Raw genomic sequence first — 15738 nt, forward strand, 5'->3', positions numbered from 1 at the left:
TATGTCAGGGCGCACCAACGCGATCCAACATGGCTAAAAAATGAGACTCACGTAGACAATAAAGTGGAATCTTGGAAAACATGACATTAAAAGAAAAAAACAACAAGGAAAATAGAAAAGATAAATGATTAGACAGGCATTTCTCATCAACCATGTTACGAACCGAATATTTGTAGGGAACAATGCCTATATTTTTGGTTAATCATGATTGAAGAGACTAATGCAATAAGTGAAAAGTGTATTATTTCTCATAATTGCAGGTTTGTTTTCTGTCCTAATTATTAGACCTTAGCTACTAATTTGTCAAATATATGGAATCTTAGTAATTTGCATGCAAATGATTAAGAGATTTCATTTGCCAAACACCTGGTTTAATTTGCACCATTTTCGTTACCAGAGCCAGTTTAAGATAGCGTACATGGTACACATGATTTGTGATCTTTTAAATAAAATAAAATGTAAGAAATATGTAGCACGTAATGTATAACTTGTATATCATTAAATAGTGCGATTTCAATTGAAATATTAAATTGACTTTGTAATTTCCTGATTGCAAAAATATCCATCCTTTTCCAGTTTGAGCATGCTTTTTGGAGGGACAATGGAAAACTAAAGCTATAAGCTCAACAAGATATCAATTGTAAATAACAAACTAAATACGCAACGTAATATTGTAATTGCCAGAGTGATTTTGCTATCACGATTTACTGAGATTTAATCCTTTATCGGTTTGATTGGTTCATACAAAAAATAAAAAATAAATAAACAAACCATAACGAAAAAGGAGGGCAGGTTAATATCTGTGGGAGCAATGTGCACATATTAATTATGAGAAAAGAAATAATTGAACTGCCGTCCTCTAGTTTTTCATGTGCTGTAGACTTATAAAAGTGAGTTGGCCTTGCTTATATAGTAGTAGTATAGTATATATTATGATCAAGACGACCTAGCTATGCTAGATTGCAAGATTCATTTTCTTCACCTATCATTTAGTTAAAAGAACAATAATGCAAGTCAATCATATAGGAACATTACTTGTACCGTGTGATGGAAAAGCCTACTCATTTTTTTCGTGTACTTCAGCTAAGTTTGTTTTTCATTTTTTACAATCGTGGTATACGGACCAGCTTACACATATTTCTAGTAATTTTACACGTTAACTATTTGATATTTCCCACCAACCCTGATATAGAGTAACTAAGTCCACCAATGCTTGACTTTTGCTAAGTTATTAGTATGTTGATGCTAAAATTACAAATTAAATATAAAAGCTAACACTCTCACTAAAAAAAATTATACTATAATTTAAAGTTTTTTTTTGGGGGGGATTTTCCATTCAATGTTGAATACCCGCTTTTGAGCTCCACCACTTTGGATTCGTGTCGAAAAATCTCACTTTGAAGTAAAGCTCGTCATATGACGACTTCATTGGCAAAACTCAAATTCGAGATATCAGATTAAAGATAAAGCGATATTTACCCCTCCACCTTAAGAGTTTTGTCATGCTTAGTACATCTAGCGCATCCATGACATCGTAGTCTATTCAAGCTTGAGTTGCAACCACTATATGCAATTACAACAATTAGAAAAATGGAAATATTAGGTAGCAACAATCCAATTCATTTCTATCAAATGTTTCAACCATACATAACATGAGTAAATATCTCAAAAGGTCACTCAACTATGTGAAATTAAATAGCAATGTAATTGAACTTTATTTTGTATTAATAAAGTCACTCAACTTAGTAGTTGACAACCCAAGTAATCATCTTGAGCAAGTGCTTGAACCCAAGTATCATCTTGAACAAGTGCTTGAACATAACCTCTACTAGTAGTAAATTATTAAGGTGAGATCTTCACTCCTAAAGCAAAAGGAGTGACATTCAGTATTCACTTAGTAGTATCATTTCAATACACCCTTGTCCATACATAATATTAGTTTGATTTATACGTCATATGAGGAGCAGTGGACTACCTGAACTTTCGCCTTGTTGGTGAAGGTTCGAATCCCCACATTGTAATTCCCTCCCCTCATTTCCCCATCCCCTACCCCTATGTAATAAAAACAATATTTTTAAAAAAAAAAAGGTTGTCAAAAGGATTGCATTAAAACTTAATTTTGATTGGCAAAATAGATTGTGACTTAGAACCGTGGATTCCTTTATTTGACGTATCACAATACATTAAATTCATAAACTTCCGCATAAATATTAGTACAATGTTTGGTAGCTAATACAGAAGGAAAAATAAAATTAAGTTGGTTAGACGGTTTTTGCAGCCTTTTTATGTCTAATTAAATTTATGAAATGTTTAAATTGGTTATCAATCGATGATTGTGTCTAATTTTGTTGTAAAAAGAATGGCCACGATAATATGGAGAAGTTTTGCTTCAAGAATCACATCAACCCATTTTTTGTAATTGTCAAAGTTCATTAAATAAATAAATAAATAAATACCATAAAAGATAAATGAGTAAAATCATAATTTTTTATATTAATAGCAATCAAGACATTTTAGAAATATAAGCATAATCCAACTCTTTTTTAGCCATTGATTTAAGATCAAGGGTGTTTATTATCCCATTCAAAATGTAAAGGGGTATTATTTACTAAACCCAAAATGTTAAGGGGGCAAAGTGGAGTTTTTTTAATAACAAATTTGATTGAGTGATTTGATAAGGTAAAAGCCTTAAGTTGAGTGACTTTATTGATACAAAATAAAATTTAATGATTTTGTTACATAATTTCTTATAGTTAAGTGACCTTTTGAGATACATTTACTGTACATAATATAGAAGATTTTTTTTTTTTTTTTGGGTGGGATCTTCTTCGGCCCCTCCAAATACCCAAATCCTATACCATTAGGGGTCGTTTGGTATGATGGATAAGTAAAAATAGTCCGGGATAAAAAGTTAGTATCATCTTATCCCACATTTGGTTGGGATGAAACCATGGGATAACTAATCCGGGGATTAGTTATCCCGGTGTTAGAGTGTTATTTTATCCCACATAGAGGGTGGAATAACAATTCCTGAATAACTAATCCCGAAATTAATTATTCGGGATAACTTGTTCCCCAACCAAACCAGCCCTTATGGTACAAGTGATTAATCTTTTTCCTAGGCGAGAGGCAATCGCATGACTGTCTTTTTTTTCAAGTACCATTTAATAATCGTATAGTACAAGTGAACAGTACTTAATTTTCATTTTTTATTTTTTTTAATGGCAATTTAATAATCGTATAGTACAAGTGAACAGTAGTTAATCTTCATTTTGTTTTTTTTTTTTAATGGTAAAAGTAGACGAAAGTGGATACGGGTTACAATAATTTTACTTTACTGGAGAAGAATATTACTGTGTTGAATATGTCTCCTGATGTGATAGGGAAATCTTGTGACAATTGAAAAGAAGATTCAGTAGGTACCTATAATAATCATAACTTTAATTGGATTAGCTACTAGAATTCCGATCACAATTTCACTAAAAAAATGAACCAATATCAGGCAATTAATAGTTCTTGTTAAGAAATAGACCTATAAATTAAATATTACGGTAATTCCGATTTCCGACCACAATTTCACATTTTGATAAGAAATTTAGTCAATATTGTTCAATTAATAGTTCTTGCTAAAATTCAACATGACAATTTACGGTTATCTGCTCTATTATAAATAAATACTACTTCCTCACTTTAGCTTATGTGTCTTTCTTTTTCTTTGGTATGTTTAATAAATAATCTCACTTCTTATATATATTTTGTAATTCTTTAATTTAAATATAATTCACATAACATATTTAAGACCATAAAATTTAAAGTATAATTTAGTACTTATTATACACGTCAAATTTAAAATAACAAGATTTAAAATTCTCCTTGCATTTTTAAACTTTAATTTGAAATTAAGATACACAAAATAAAACGGAGAATAAGTGTACCTTAAAGGCAAATTTTCAAACAAAGAAAATGAGATTTACTGGTGAGGGAGTTTTATTAATGGGTTTCACGAGGGCTTTTGAGTTGGTGGTAGCCAATTCGAGTTTCCCAAAGAAGGAGGAGCACTTGGTTTCCTTCCGTAGTTCGGTGGCTAAGACGCATATAGACTTTTTGCTCCTTAGAAAAGAGGATAAAGGTCTGTGTAAAGACTGCAAGGTTATTCCGAGTGAGAACCTGACCCAACATCTGCTCTTGGTTATGGATTTGGATATCAAGAGGAAGATGAAGGCGAGGGTCGTGAATGATCGGCCAAGGATCGAATGGGAGAATTTGACTATGGCCAATGCCCAGGAGATGAGAGAGAAGTTGATAGCTATGGGGGCTTGGAAGGATAGTGGGGATGTGACCAGTGTGTGGGATAGGGCTGCCAGTTGCATTAGAGAAGCAGCGAGAGAGGTGCTTGGGGTCTCGAGAGGTAGCTGTGGTCGGCAGCAAGGGGACTGGTGGTGGAATGGAGAAGTCCAAGGAAAGGTGGAAGCTAAGAAGGAGGCATGTGTGAAGTTAGTGGAAAGCAAGGACGAGGAGGAGAAACGGACGAATCGGGAAATATATAAGATAGTCAGGAAAGAGGCAAAGATAGCGGTTACAGCGGTGAAAACGACAGAGTTTGAACACTTGTATGCAGAACTAGAGGAAAAAGGCGGCGATAAGAAGTTGTACAGGCTCGCCAAGGCAAGAGTGAGGATGGCACGTGATCTAGATCAAGTTAAATGTATCAAGAATGAGGACGACAAAGTATTGGTGGAGGATGTTCTCATTAGACGGAGATGGTAGTTGTACTTCCATAAACTCTTGAACGAAGAAGGGGACAAAGACATTGTGTTGGGAGATTTGGAGCACTCCGAGAGGTGTCGTGACTTTAGCTATTGTAGGAGGACAAAGGTTGAGGAGATATAGGATGCTATTCGCATGATGCGCAGGGGAAGAGCGATCGGACCGGACGAGATCTCAGTGGAATTTTAGAAGAGCGCAGGCAGGGCAAGTTTGGAGTAGCTGACAGCGTTGTTTAATATCATCTTTAAGACGGCGAAAATGCTCGAAGAATGGAGGTGGAGCACAATTATTCCTTTGTACAAAAACAAGAGAGGTATTTAGAGTTGCAATAACTATAGGGATATTAAGTGGCATATGGTATTCATCGACCTAGAAAAGGCATACGACAAAGTCCCAAGGGAGGTTCTATGGATGTGTTTGGAGGCTAGAGGTGTACCTATGGCGTACATTAGGGCGATTAAGGACATGTCCGATAGAGCCAAGACTAGGGTAAGGATAGTGGGAGGAGACTCGGAGCACTTTCAAGTGATGGTGGGTTTGCACCAGAGATCAGCTCTTAGACCATTTTTGTTTTGCCTTGGTGATGGATGGACTGATGCGGCAAATTCAAGGTGAGGTGCCATAGTGTATGTTATTCGCGGAAGACATATTTCTGATTGACGAGACTCGCAGCGGCTTTAATGCTAAGCTGGAGGTTTGGAGATAGACTCTGGAGTCTAAAGGGTTCAGGTTGAGTAGGACCAAGACAGAATACTTGGAGTGCAAGTTCAGTAGCGGGCCGCAGGATGTGGATAGGGAAGTGAAGCTGGGTACTCAGGTCATTCAATAAAAAGGAAGTTTCAAGTATCTTAGATCTATTATTCAAGGAAATTGAGAGATTGACAATGATGTCACACATCGTATTGGTGCATGGTGGATGAAATAGAGTCTAGTATTCGGAGTTTTGTGGGATAAAAAGGTGCCACCTAAACTTAAAGGTAAGTTTTACAGGGTGGCGGTCAGACCAACTATATTGTATAGGGCAGAGTGTTAGCCAGTTAAGAACTCTTACGTTTAGAATATGAAAGTTGCGGAGATGCGGATGCTGCAACGGATGTGTGGACATATTAAGAGAGATATGATAAGAAATGAAGACATTCGGGACAAGGTGGGAGTGGCCTCTATGGAGGATAAGATGCAGGAAGCGAGATTGAGATAGTTCGGGCATGTGCAGAGGAGATGCGCGGAGGCTCCAGTACGGAGGTATGAGAGGCTGGCTATGGACGGTTTTAGGAGCGACAGAGGTAGGCCGAAGAAGTATTTAGGCGAAGTGATTACACAGAACATGACACAGGTCCGATTTATCGAGGACATAACCTTAGATAGGAGATTATAGAGGACACGAATTAGGGTAAAGGGTTAGTTAGTAATTGAATGTTGTCTTACTTATCCTTGCATACAGGTAGTCGTAGTATTGCTCTTGTAAGTCCTTGTCTTTGATAGTAGTTTGACATGCCTTGCTATACTGCTTTGGATTGCTTGTTCTTTTTTACTACATCGTCCCATTATCTTGAGTTGTTACTGCTTATTATTACTGTTGCCTTTTCATCGCTCCTCGAGCCGAGGGTCTATTGAAAACAGCCTTCCTACCCGTCAAAAGGTAAGGGTAAGGTTTGCACACACTCTATCCTCCCAAAACCCCATCGAGTGGGATTATACTGGGTATGTTGTTGTTGTTGGAGTTTTATGTATAAGTTTGATTTTTGGAGGAAATAATTTCTCATACCAACAATGGTTGTGATGGAGTCGTGCTCTGTTGTCCAATATCAGATGCCTCTGATCGAACCCTACTAAATGTGAATCCTCTTTTACTAGGGTACATTAATGCAAGATTTTTCGACGGACATGCAAATTTAATCGAGCCAATACAAATATCTCACACTCAATGAACCAAAAAAGGGGAACCCACTTCCCTTACTCATTGTGATTTCAGAAGTCAGAATCCTGAAGAAAAAAACAACTGTAAAAACCACCTCGACTGAAGAATATGTATAATACAATAGATTTGTTTTTCATAGCTCCACTGTAACCAGCTGACCCCTCCCACAGATAATAAACTCCCTGCCTAACTTATCACACTACTCCTTCCCACGTTCCTTCTAACAATATATACTTCTTTTATCTAAATTTACATGGCACATTTTTTCAATTGAGTAAATGACACATTTTTTTATTTAACAATAATTTAATTTTAAATTTTATTTATTTACTCTAACGAAATTATTTATAATTACATAAATATTTTTGGCTTGTTTTAAATAATAAAATTAAAAAATCTTCTTTTATTCTTAAACATCCTATTCAGTATATCACATAAATTGAAACAAAATGGGTATGAACCTATTTGAATGGGCTTAAAAAAAATAGCTTATAAGCCAAAAAAAAAAAAGATTGGGGTAGCCCAACTTGTACCCCAATTTGTTTTTTTCTTATAAACTGTTTTCAGCTTATAATATGCTTTAAATAAGCTAAGCCAAACAGGCTTAATTATATTTTTGAGCTTATTTTAAGCATAAAATTACTTTAAACTAACCAGCCAAACACTCAAAAAAATTAAAAATAGTTTATAAACTGTTTTCCACAACTTATAAGTCAATCCAAACGGGCTCTATAATTTTTCATGTTTTATGAATTTTAATTTTAAAATAAAATTATTAGCAAATTTTAATCCTATTACAATTCGCACTTCTCCTTCCCACGTTCCTTCTGTAACACCATATAAAACCATCTCCATTGACTCCCCATTCCATTCACACTTCCACTTCCCTTTTTCCCTCTTTTTCCACCACAGCCACAATTACCATTTTGCCATCAATGGCGTTACAGAGACAACCTAGTGATCTCAAAACTAGAATCAACACATGTCTGAACAGATTATCCGACCGTGACACCCTCACAGTTGCAACAAACGAACTCGAATCAATAGCTAGAACTCTCAACACTGAAGGATTTAGTGCATTTTTAACTTGTATTTCAACTACAGATACTTCACATAAATCGCCCGTACGCCGACAATGTGTTCGGCTTATCGGCGTGCTCTCGGCGTCTCATGGCGACGCGCTTTCACCGCATTTAACGAAAATGATTTCGGTAGTACTCCGTCGGCTTCGTGACGGTGACTCGGCTGTTAGAACGGCTTGTGTTGAAGCTGTTACGTCAATTGCTTCGGAGATTACTCAAGTTCCGTTTTCGTCTATTTTGAAGCCGTTGGTTGATGCTATTGTGCATGAACAGGTAGGTAAATTGACGGGTTCGGTTAGCTCCTGTTTGGGCATAAATTTTGAAGTTGAAACTCGAAATTTGAGAATTTGAGTTTTTGATTGAAGTTGTGTTTGGAAATGTATTTTACTTGAAAAAAGTTTTTGAAGTTTTGTGATTGAAAGTGAAATTTCTCCAAAAACTGACCAGATTTTGGAACTTGAAAATAAATTTCAACATATGATCAAATTTCATGGCTAAACAGGTATCAGAAGATAAATTTTCAAAATCTGATCCAAAATTTATGGCCAAACGCTGGCTTAATAAATAAGCGGTTATTGACCTGTTCAAAAATTACTTGAGCTGAAATGGATTAAAAAGTGGATCAATACCCAATATGTTCGATTCTTATAAAATTTTAGATTCTTTATTTGATCTTTTAGTTAATTTTTAGTACCTAATAAAATTATTGTTTTTCTTATTATGACTATATGTATAATATAGTATCAAATAAAAAATATGTCTCTTAGAAAAAAAAGTCTCATAGATCAATTTAAGCTAAATTTCAGTCCAAATTATGACGGGCTGAACTAATAAATGGGCGGGTCAACTGGTTATTTGTGCGAGTTATGATTTTATGAGCTAATTTTGCTACCTATATGAACAGGATAATAACTCGCAGATGGGAGCTTCGCTTTGTCTTGCAGCAGCAATTGAAGCATCACCTGATCCTGAACCAACTGAGCTAAAGAAAGTGTTACCAAAGCTCTTGAAATTGGTGAAGAATGATAGTTTTAAAGCTAAACCAGCGTTGTTGTCGCTTATTGGTAGTATTGTTAGTGTTGGTGGTGCTTCGAATAAGAATGTATTGAGTAATTTGGTTCCAATTACGGTTGAGTTGTTGAGTAGTGAAGATTGGACTGTAAGGAAGGCTGCGGCGGAGACATTGGGACGATTGGCTGTTTCAGAAAGAGAGTTGTTGGCTGAGTTGAAGGGGTTTTGTATCACTTCATTGGATAATAGAAGATTTGATAAGGTACAAGATATACTTAACTACAAGTGTTCAAATCCTCAAATCTGTTTACCATAGTACTTACTTCGTCCCGATTCAAGTGTCTTAGACGGAGACTTTTGTATCCTGTGGTCTTAAATTAAAAATGCGTGTAGTTATTTAAATCTTGTGGTCTTAAATTTGCCAGGTAGAATGTTGAACTTGGAAAATTTGGGCCTGTTTGGTCATGAGAATTGTGAAATTTGAATAGAGTAGTTTTTGTTTTCAAATTGAAAAATGGTATTTGGAAATTGGAGTTGTGTTTGGCCATGAATATAAATTAGAGTTGTTTTTGAATTTTTGTGAGTGATTTGGAGTGAAAAAAGTGAATAGCGTTTTGGTGTTCCGGAATTTTCCCAGATTTTATGGCCAAACATGATTTCCGGAATTCAACTCCGGAAAAGAGTAAGAAATATTCATGGCCAAACAGTCGCTTACTAAATATAGAAAGAGATTTTTTTTTCTGGGACAGGCCAAAAAGAAAAGCAAGACACTTAAATTGGCACGGAGAGAGTAAAAGTTAGAAAAATTGAAAGGAGATATTTCACTCCAGTTTTTTGTCATTTCTTTTGGAAGTAATAGACTGCTGATTGTTTTCAAATTTGCAATTTAAAAAGAAAAAAGATAAAAATGGCTTATTGAATGCTCTGGTTTGAATCTACAGGTGAAGGTTGTGAGAGAGACAATGAATAGGGCGTTAGAATGGTGGAAGGAAGTTCCAGGTACTTCAGATGATGTCTTGCCTCGATCACAATCCAAGTTTTCACCCAAAGGTAACTTCCAAAAAACCTGCACTTTTCTGTGGAGATAATTTTTTTTTTCTTTGTAAAATGGTTCCGGGGTTGAATAAAAAAAATTATGAGAGCCTAGGTGCTTGAATTCCCCTAGATTTCATATGGTATTACTATGTTTTATCAACAATTCTCCTTCCTTCAATCAGAGAGATGGGGGGATTCGAAAATGGCTAGTCACATGTTAAGAAAGAGCAATGAACAATACTCAAGTAGGATCTAGTTTTGAGTTTGTTAGAGATATTGTATAGAGATTAGTGAACTTGCTAGTACCTTTGTTTGATTATCTTAACTTTTTTTTTTTTTTTCGAGAAAAGTATTAGTCACAAAATTTAGGTAATGTGATTGTTCTCTAACTTTTTTCCTTGATCATGAATTAAAATGCCATTTTAATATTCACAAATATGAAACTTTTTCGCGATTTTGAACCATATGTGATGCCTTTACGGTCATAGAGAAGCATAAAAATAGTGAATAAATATATAAAGATACATAATATTCTTCCTTAGTTAAGTGCCAAAATTGATGTAAATAAAAAAGAAGAGAGATGCATGTCATATATGGTATAAACACCAGTTTCCTTGAATGTTGACTGACTGAAGTGGAATCTGAATTCCTCAAAACTTTGGAAATGGAAATATTGGCTTAAAGCTTACTGAAGATTGTCGTTGGTAGGATGAGAGTTTATTTGACAGTTAAATAGCAGTCAGTATGGTTAAAATATGGAGATGGTTACCGAGCTTTTTTTTTTACTATTTCACTAGTCCTGCAGATCTGCAGAATTTAAAACTTGTGTCTTAAAATTCCTTTTTCTAGTATGTTTTCCTGACAAAGCACTTGTTAGCACTAATTGATCACATGCTATACACATGCTCATAAACATATCTTGTCAGATGAGTCCAAGTCCGGGGAATCTTGGGCTTTAACCCTTTGTTTCCATACTTCCTGTTTCATCGTCCGAAAATTTCAACCCCTTTAGTAACTAAACTATTTCAGCCACATTGGCATCATAATAACTTTGTTCCAAACCTTTGGTTTATAGCAAGCTTTCTGGCTATTTTCCCTTTCCAAATGTCACATTTTCGGTTTCCAAATGTCACATTTTCGGCTCCTTATCCTAATTGCTATTTTTAAGTCTGCTGTTACATAATTGTATGACATGTTTTTACAAGTGATTGACATGGATTCTTCCGCTATATATTTCCATCTTTGACCTCTTATTATAAATGCAATAATTTATTCACCTACCTTCTGCTACTAAAATTATCCTATGAGGCGCTAAATTTGCAGAATACTCTGAATTTGTGTCTCCAGATTGTGGTAGTGGTGCCTGTTCTCCAACTCCTTCCAAAAGTTCGAGTGATACAGCCACAGAGACCCCTCAACTGAAGAAAGCACTCCGCCCAAGCAAGTCACTTGCATCCAGCAGTTCTTCCTCGATCACCTCCCAGAAGAATAGTTCTACTAGGTTCCGCCGCACAAAATCAAATGTCACGAGCTCCTGTAAGCTGGATTTAAGAAAATCCCTTGATGCAAAAGCAAAACACACTGTTTCACAGGCTTCTGCATTGGAGGTAGCTTTTGAAGAACAGAAGAGTCAGAATCTTAGAGTTCAAGATTCAGTGGATACAGTTAGTTGTAGCAGTTCAAGTTCAGAAGTAAAGTCAACTGTATTCAACAGACCACCTGATGAAAAGTTCCACAGATGTGGTAATTCACAGTCTGGTTCTCGGGCTATTCCACTCTTTGAAGACTACAATAACAACATGGTACCTGATGAAAACACCAATGAAGATGCCCTCTTGAGTCATAGAGAGTACGAGCAACTTTGTTCTGTCCGCAAACAGCTTGTTCAGATTGAAAATCAACAGTCCAGTTTGTTGGACCTCCTCCAGGTACATTTCACTTCCCCTTCCCTCTGCACCCCTTCAAAGACCGTATTTAACTTTTGGTTTCCATTTAGTTGCTGCCACATCCTGTATTCTGCACTATTTAATAGTAATAAGCTTCATTTGTGCCTAGAGACGCTTGCTGAGCTCAGCCTATCTCTTCTTCATTGCAGGGATTTATTGGCAGCTCACGAAATGGAATGAATTCTTTAGAGAAACGTGTAAATGGTTTGGAGAGATTACTTGATGAAATGCAACATGATTTGGCAATAACAACAGGGAGGATAGCTAATACTGATTTTACAGGAAATACATGTTACATGCTCCCTCGTGCAGAATTTTTGAGTCCTAAGTTTTGGAGAAGTTCAGAAGAGCAAGATTCAAATTCAAGAATATCTTTCTCCACTGGAAGCCAGAATACCGTTTACAGTGAGCCAGAAACAAATGCTTCAGCAAAACTGATGGGTGTCACTCAAAATGAATGTAACTTTGCATTGCGTTCTTCCTCCAATAGAAGAAAAGAGAGAATAGCTCGAGAAGGTGAAACTGCGGGTTTTTGTCATGTCGGTAGGCTTAACGGGGCTTCATTTGCAAATTGCATAGAGCAGCAAACTTGAGCTGTAGGTGATTGTCTTTCTTTAGCTTGACATGATGATACCGTAATTCCTGCCATCCATATCTTTGTCAAGCTTCCTTTTTCTGTTGCCTTCATATTCTACTACATTTCCTCTCTATCAGGACCTACTAGTTGTTCAATTATTGAAGACATAATTGTCTGTTGTCTCTAATCATTGCAATAATTAAAGTCTTCTATCATATTATAAGTTTGAACAAATGTTGAGTGCTCTCATCTTTTGAAAGTTCTTCTTCCATCTCCCTTTCTGTATTGTTTAGTTCTCAACATATTTTTGGAATTGATGAAACCTGATCCTTCGTACCTGGCTTTGCATAGTGTGTAACTCTGTGCAACTCTTGCTATATTTTTTTCCATCTCTTCCCTCTAACTTGACAGTCACTACTCATTAGTATTTTCATTAGTTCTCACTTCTAAGTAGTAAAAATTTCTTCATGTTTGTCTTTTTTCTTCCGCATTAATGTCCTTAATTTGAATAGTTCTTCCTGTTAATCATAGAAGGCTTATGTATAATTTCCTTGGAACCATAGTTGAAGCTAAATACAATCTCTCAACCATATGTTGATCTTTTACATGCAGTGGATTGAGAATCTTAGCAGGTCGTGCGGACACTTGGAACTTCAGTCTCAATGCTGACTTATTTGGATAGAGAATCTTTATTCCGTCTGAAGCTGGATGTACGGGGCACGGAAAACATGTATCTGGAAAGATCAAAGCTAATTGGCTTTGAAGAAGCCCAAAGAATCAGACACCTTACAAGTTTTCAATATTTATACTCTGGTCATTGGGCTATAAGGGCTAATGAGCTCCATTGTCGGCAAGAAATGGGGGAGTCTGTACAGAAGCTCTGAATGTTAAATGCTGTTTATGCTAAATTTATTCCGTTTTCTGATTCTAATAATCCAATGATTGTTCTGATCTTCCAAATATTAGTCAAAATGGGAAGGAGCTTCTTTGAAGTGATATATCTGGGGCCATTGCCTATTGACATCACGACTATTGAATTGGAAAAGTAATATTGTGGTGAAAAAGAATTCTGATGATTCAAACTAGAACCTGTTTTGTTCTCTGGTAGTCGACAAAGTATACTTAACGCGTATAGAATAGTTGTTATTTCTCGCACGACTTGGTCAAGTTCTTACTAATTGGAGCATGGTGAAATGAAAATGTGAAATTAAAAGGTACTCCCTCGGTGACAATTTATGCGGCTCTGTTTGACTAGGCACGAAATTTAAAAAAAAAAAAAAAAAAAAGAGACTTTGGAAATTTGTGATCCTTTTTTAAGGCAGATTCACCTCAGGTTAAGGGACCCTGTAGGTGCTGGGGGTTTTGGTAATGACCCCTATCTTGTATATTAGAATCCAATATGTAAAAACATGAAAGAGGGGGACATGGCACCTTACCTCCTCTCCTCTGAACCTATGTTAGGATTTCTCAAGCAAATTCCTATAGAAAAGCTTGGCTCACAAAAGTCATAATCAGTATTTACCTTACAACAATGAAGGTTAGGTCCTACTGTTAAACTAGTTGCACAAATAGCATTAACTAACAAAAGATGGGATTGAAATTCCCGAATCAGATATTGTGCCATCATATTGGCCATTAGAGGTGATGTTGCTCCTCTTGGCTAGTCTAATTCTGAAACTAGGCATGCCAATAGAATCCATTCTACTAGGACCAATAGCCTGTATAGGAAGGCTTTGGATATTGTGATAAATGGTAGTAGTTTGGTCGAGTGGAATAGTAGCACCATGTTTGGCAAGAGCATCAACAACTTGATTAGCTTCTCTGAACAATGTTGAATTATGCACTGTTTTGATTTCAGTTTCCTTTTCATCCTCTTTATACTGCCTTCCAAAGATCCAAGGAGGTGAAATATTGCCCTGTAACATGTTAAGCACAATCATAGAATCCAGTTCCAAAATGAATTTATTTCTGTCATTATCAATGCACCACTGGATGACATGGTGTGTTGTAAAACAAGTCTTAGATATTTGTGTGACTGTAAAACAGCTCATAAAGTTAATTTATTTTTGCATCTACATAGGTGACATTTTTTTGGGACAGACTAAAAAAGCAAGTGTGCTATATAAATTGGGACAGGAGGAGTAATACTCTTAGTAGTGCGAACAACGTCTTACATTGGTGCTGAAAAAAAAAAAAAAAAAAAAAAAAAGCTATATATAAATAAAGTGTAAGGATATTTTTGCCGGTGTGAGGCCTTTATGAAAAAAAGGCTTGACTCAAGACGAATAATATCACACAACGTTAAGATTATGTCTAGTTAGAACTATTAAATCTTAATTAGTTTAATAATGTCTTATATTAGATATATAAAGGCATTCAAAGAGGTATATAAAGACTGTTCACTTCGGGTATTTCATTCAGTTATCTAATTTCAACATTTTAGCACATCGCATGTGATTGTTATCCCATCTTGTATATCAAGCGAGCCCCTTGAGGTTTTGATCATTTCACGCGGTGTCAGAGTCACTCCAAAAGTTTGCATTCAAATCTACATGTGAACCCCAAATGACTTACCAGAGTGTTGAGTTACAAATGCAAATATTTTAAAGTTTTGAATTAGATGTTGAGATCTTTCCAAATCTTATTGTCAACAGTTCAAAGACCATTTGTGAAAATTAACATTGATGTTCAGTTTTAACTTGTGACTCCTTTTCTAAAGCTAATGTGAACCTACAAATTTTGTACTCAAATTCTTTGAAAAATACTTACACGCACCGGGCGTTCATATCAAACTAATTCAAATTATCATGGTTAAGTGATTTAATGAAGTGAATATATATATTGCTTAATCATAATTAAATGATAGTTGTGTATATCCGAACACATATGATGCATCCATTGGTTTAGTGCAGACACCCGATACTGATAAGGTTTTACCTAATTCTTTCCCATGGTTCTCAAGTTCCTATCTCCGCTGGTGTTAAACTTACACCCAACACAAATTCTATAGACACAAATATCGATATGATTCGAATGATAATATTGTTAATCTCATCTTAACGTCAACCAATTCCAGTTGAGAAAACAATATTGCAAATTGACATAGATAGTGGCCCACGGAAATATTAGCTGAGAAATGTATATTTTTTGGTATATAATGTATAATATACATAATTTATACATAAAGTAGTATATATAGTTTTTGCATATTTGGCTAGCGGCCGAGCAGCCAAATGTGTTAAAAGCCCAACTATATTCAGGTTGTACCTGGAAAAAAATAGAAGCAAACCATCAAAAGCACTCGTAATTTCAAAAGACTAATGTTAACTACAGTGACGAAGGGTCCAACTTGTTTTCCATCTCCAAACATACAACAAGCCTTGAAAAAGGGATCTTACCCAA

The 15738-nt window shown here is 35.7% G+C and overlaps 1 protein-coding gene across 5 annotated transcripts; it reads left to right on the forward strand.

The window, feature by feature from the left end:
- The first annotated feature begins 7503 nt into the window (after window positions 1-7503).
- On the forward strand, window positions 7504-13296 carry LOC132067431 (TORTIFOLIA1-like protein 4). Of its 5 annotated transcripts, none has more exons than XM_059460661.1 (6): window positions 7504-8040; window positions 8672-9040; window positions 9720-9828; window positions 11137-11741; window positions 11909-12394; window positions 12949-13296. In XM_059460661.1, exons 1-5 carry the CDS (start codon window positions 7621-7623, stop codon window positions 12350-12352), a joined length of 1947 nt encoding a protein of 648 aa, XP_059316644.1. In that variant the 5' UTR covers window positions 7504-7620; the 3' UTR covers window positions 12353-12394; window positions 12949-13296. The 5 variants fall into 5 exon arrangements, with proteins under 5 accessions (XP_059316644.1, XP_059316643.1, XP_059316642.1 ...); XM_059460660.1 differs by having other exon boundaries at window positions 7505-8040; window positions 11909-12359; XM_059460659.1 differs by having other exon boundaries at window positions 7505-8040; window positions 11909-12355.
- The last annotated feature ends 2442 nt before the right edge of the window (window positions 13297-15738 follow it).

The sequence above is a fragment of the Lycium ferocissimum genome, chromosome 8 (assembly GCF_029784015.1).
Source record: "Lycium ferocissimum isolate CSIRO_LF1 chromosome 8, AGI_CSIRO_Lferr_CH_V1, whole genome shotgun sequence".
NCBI classification, from domain to species: domain Eukaryota; kingdom Viridiplantae; phylum Streptophyta; class Magnoliopsida; order Solanales; family Solanaceae; genus Lycium; species Lycium ferocissimum.

Excerpts from the sequence above, each read along its gene's own strand:
- LOC132067431 (XM_059460661.1), top strand. The coding sequence starts at position 7,621 with ATGGCGTTACAGAGACAACCTAGTGATCTCAAAACTAGAATCAACACA. Across the intron at positions 9,829-11,136 it reads ATCCAAGTTTTCACCCAAAG|AATACTCTGAATTTGTGTCT; the intron begins GTAACTTCCAAA and ends CTAAATTTGCAG. Across the intron at positions 11,742-11,908 it reads GTTTGTTGGACCTCCTCCAG|GGATTTATTGGCAGCTCACG; the intron begins GTACATTTCACT and ends TCTTCATTGCAG.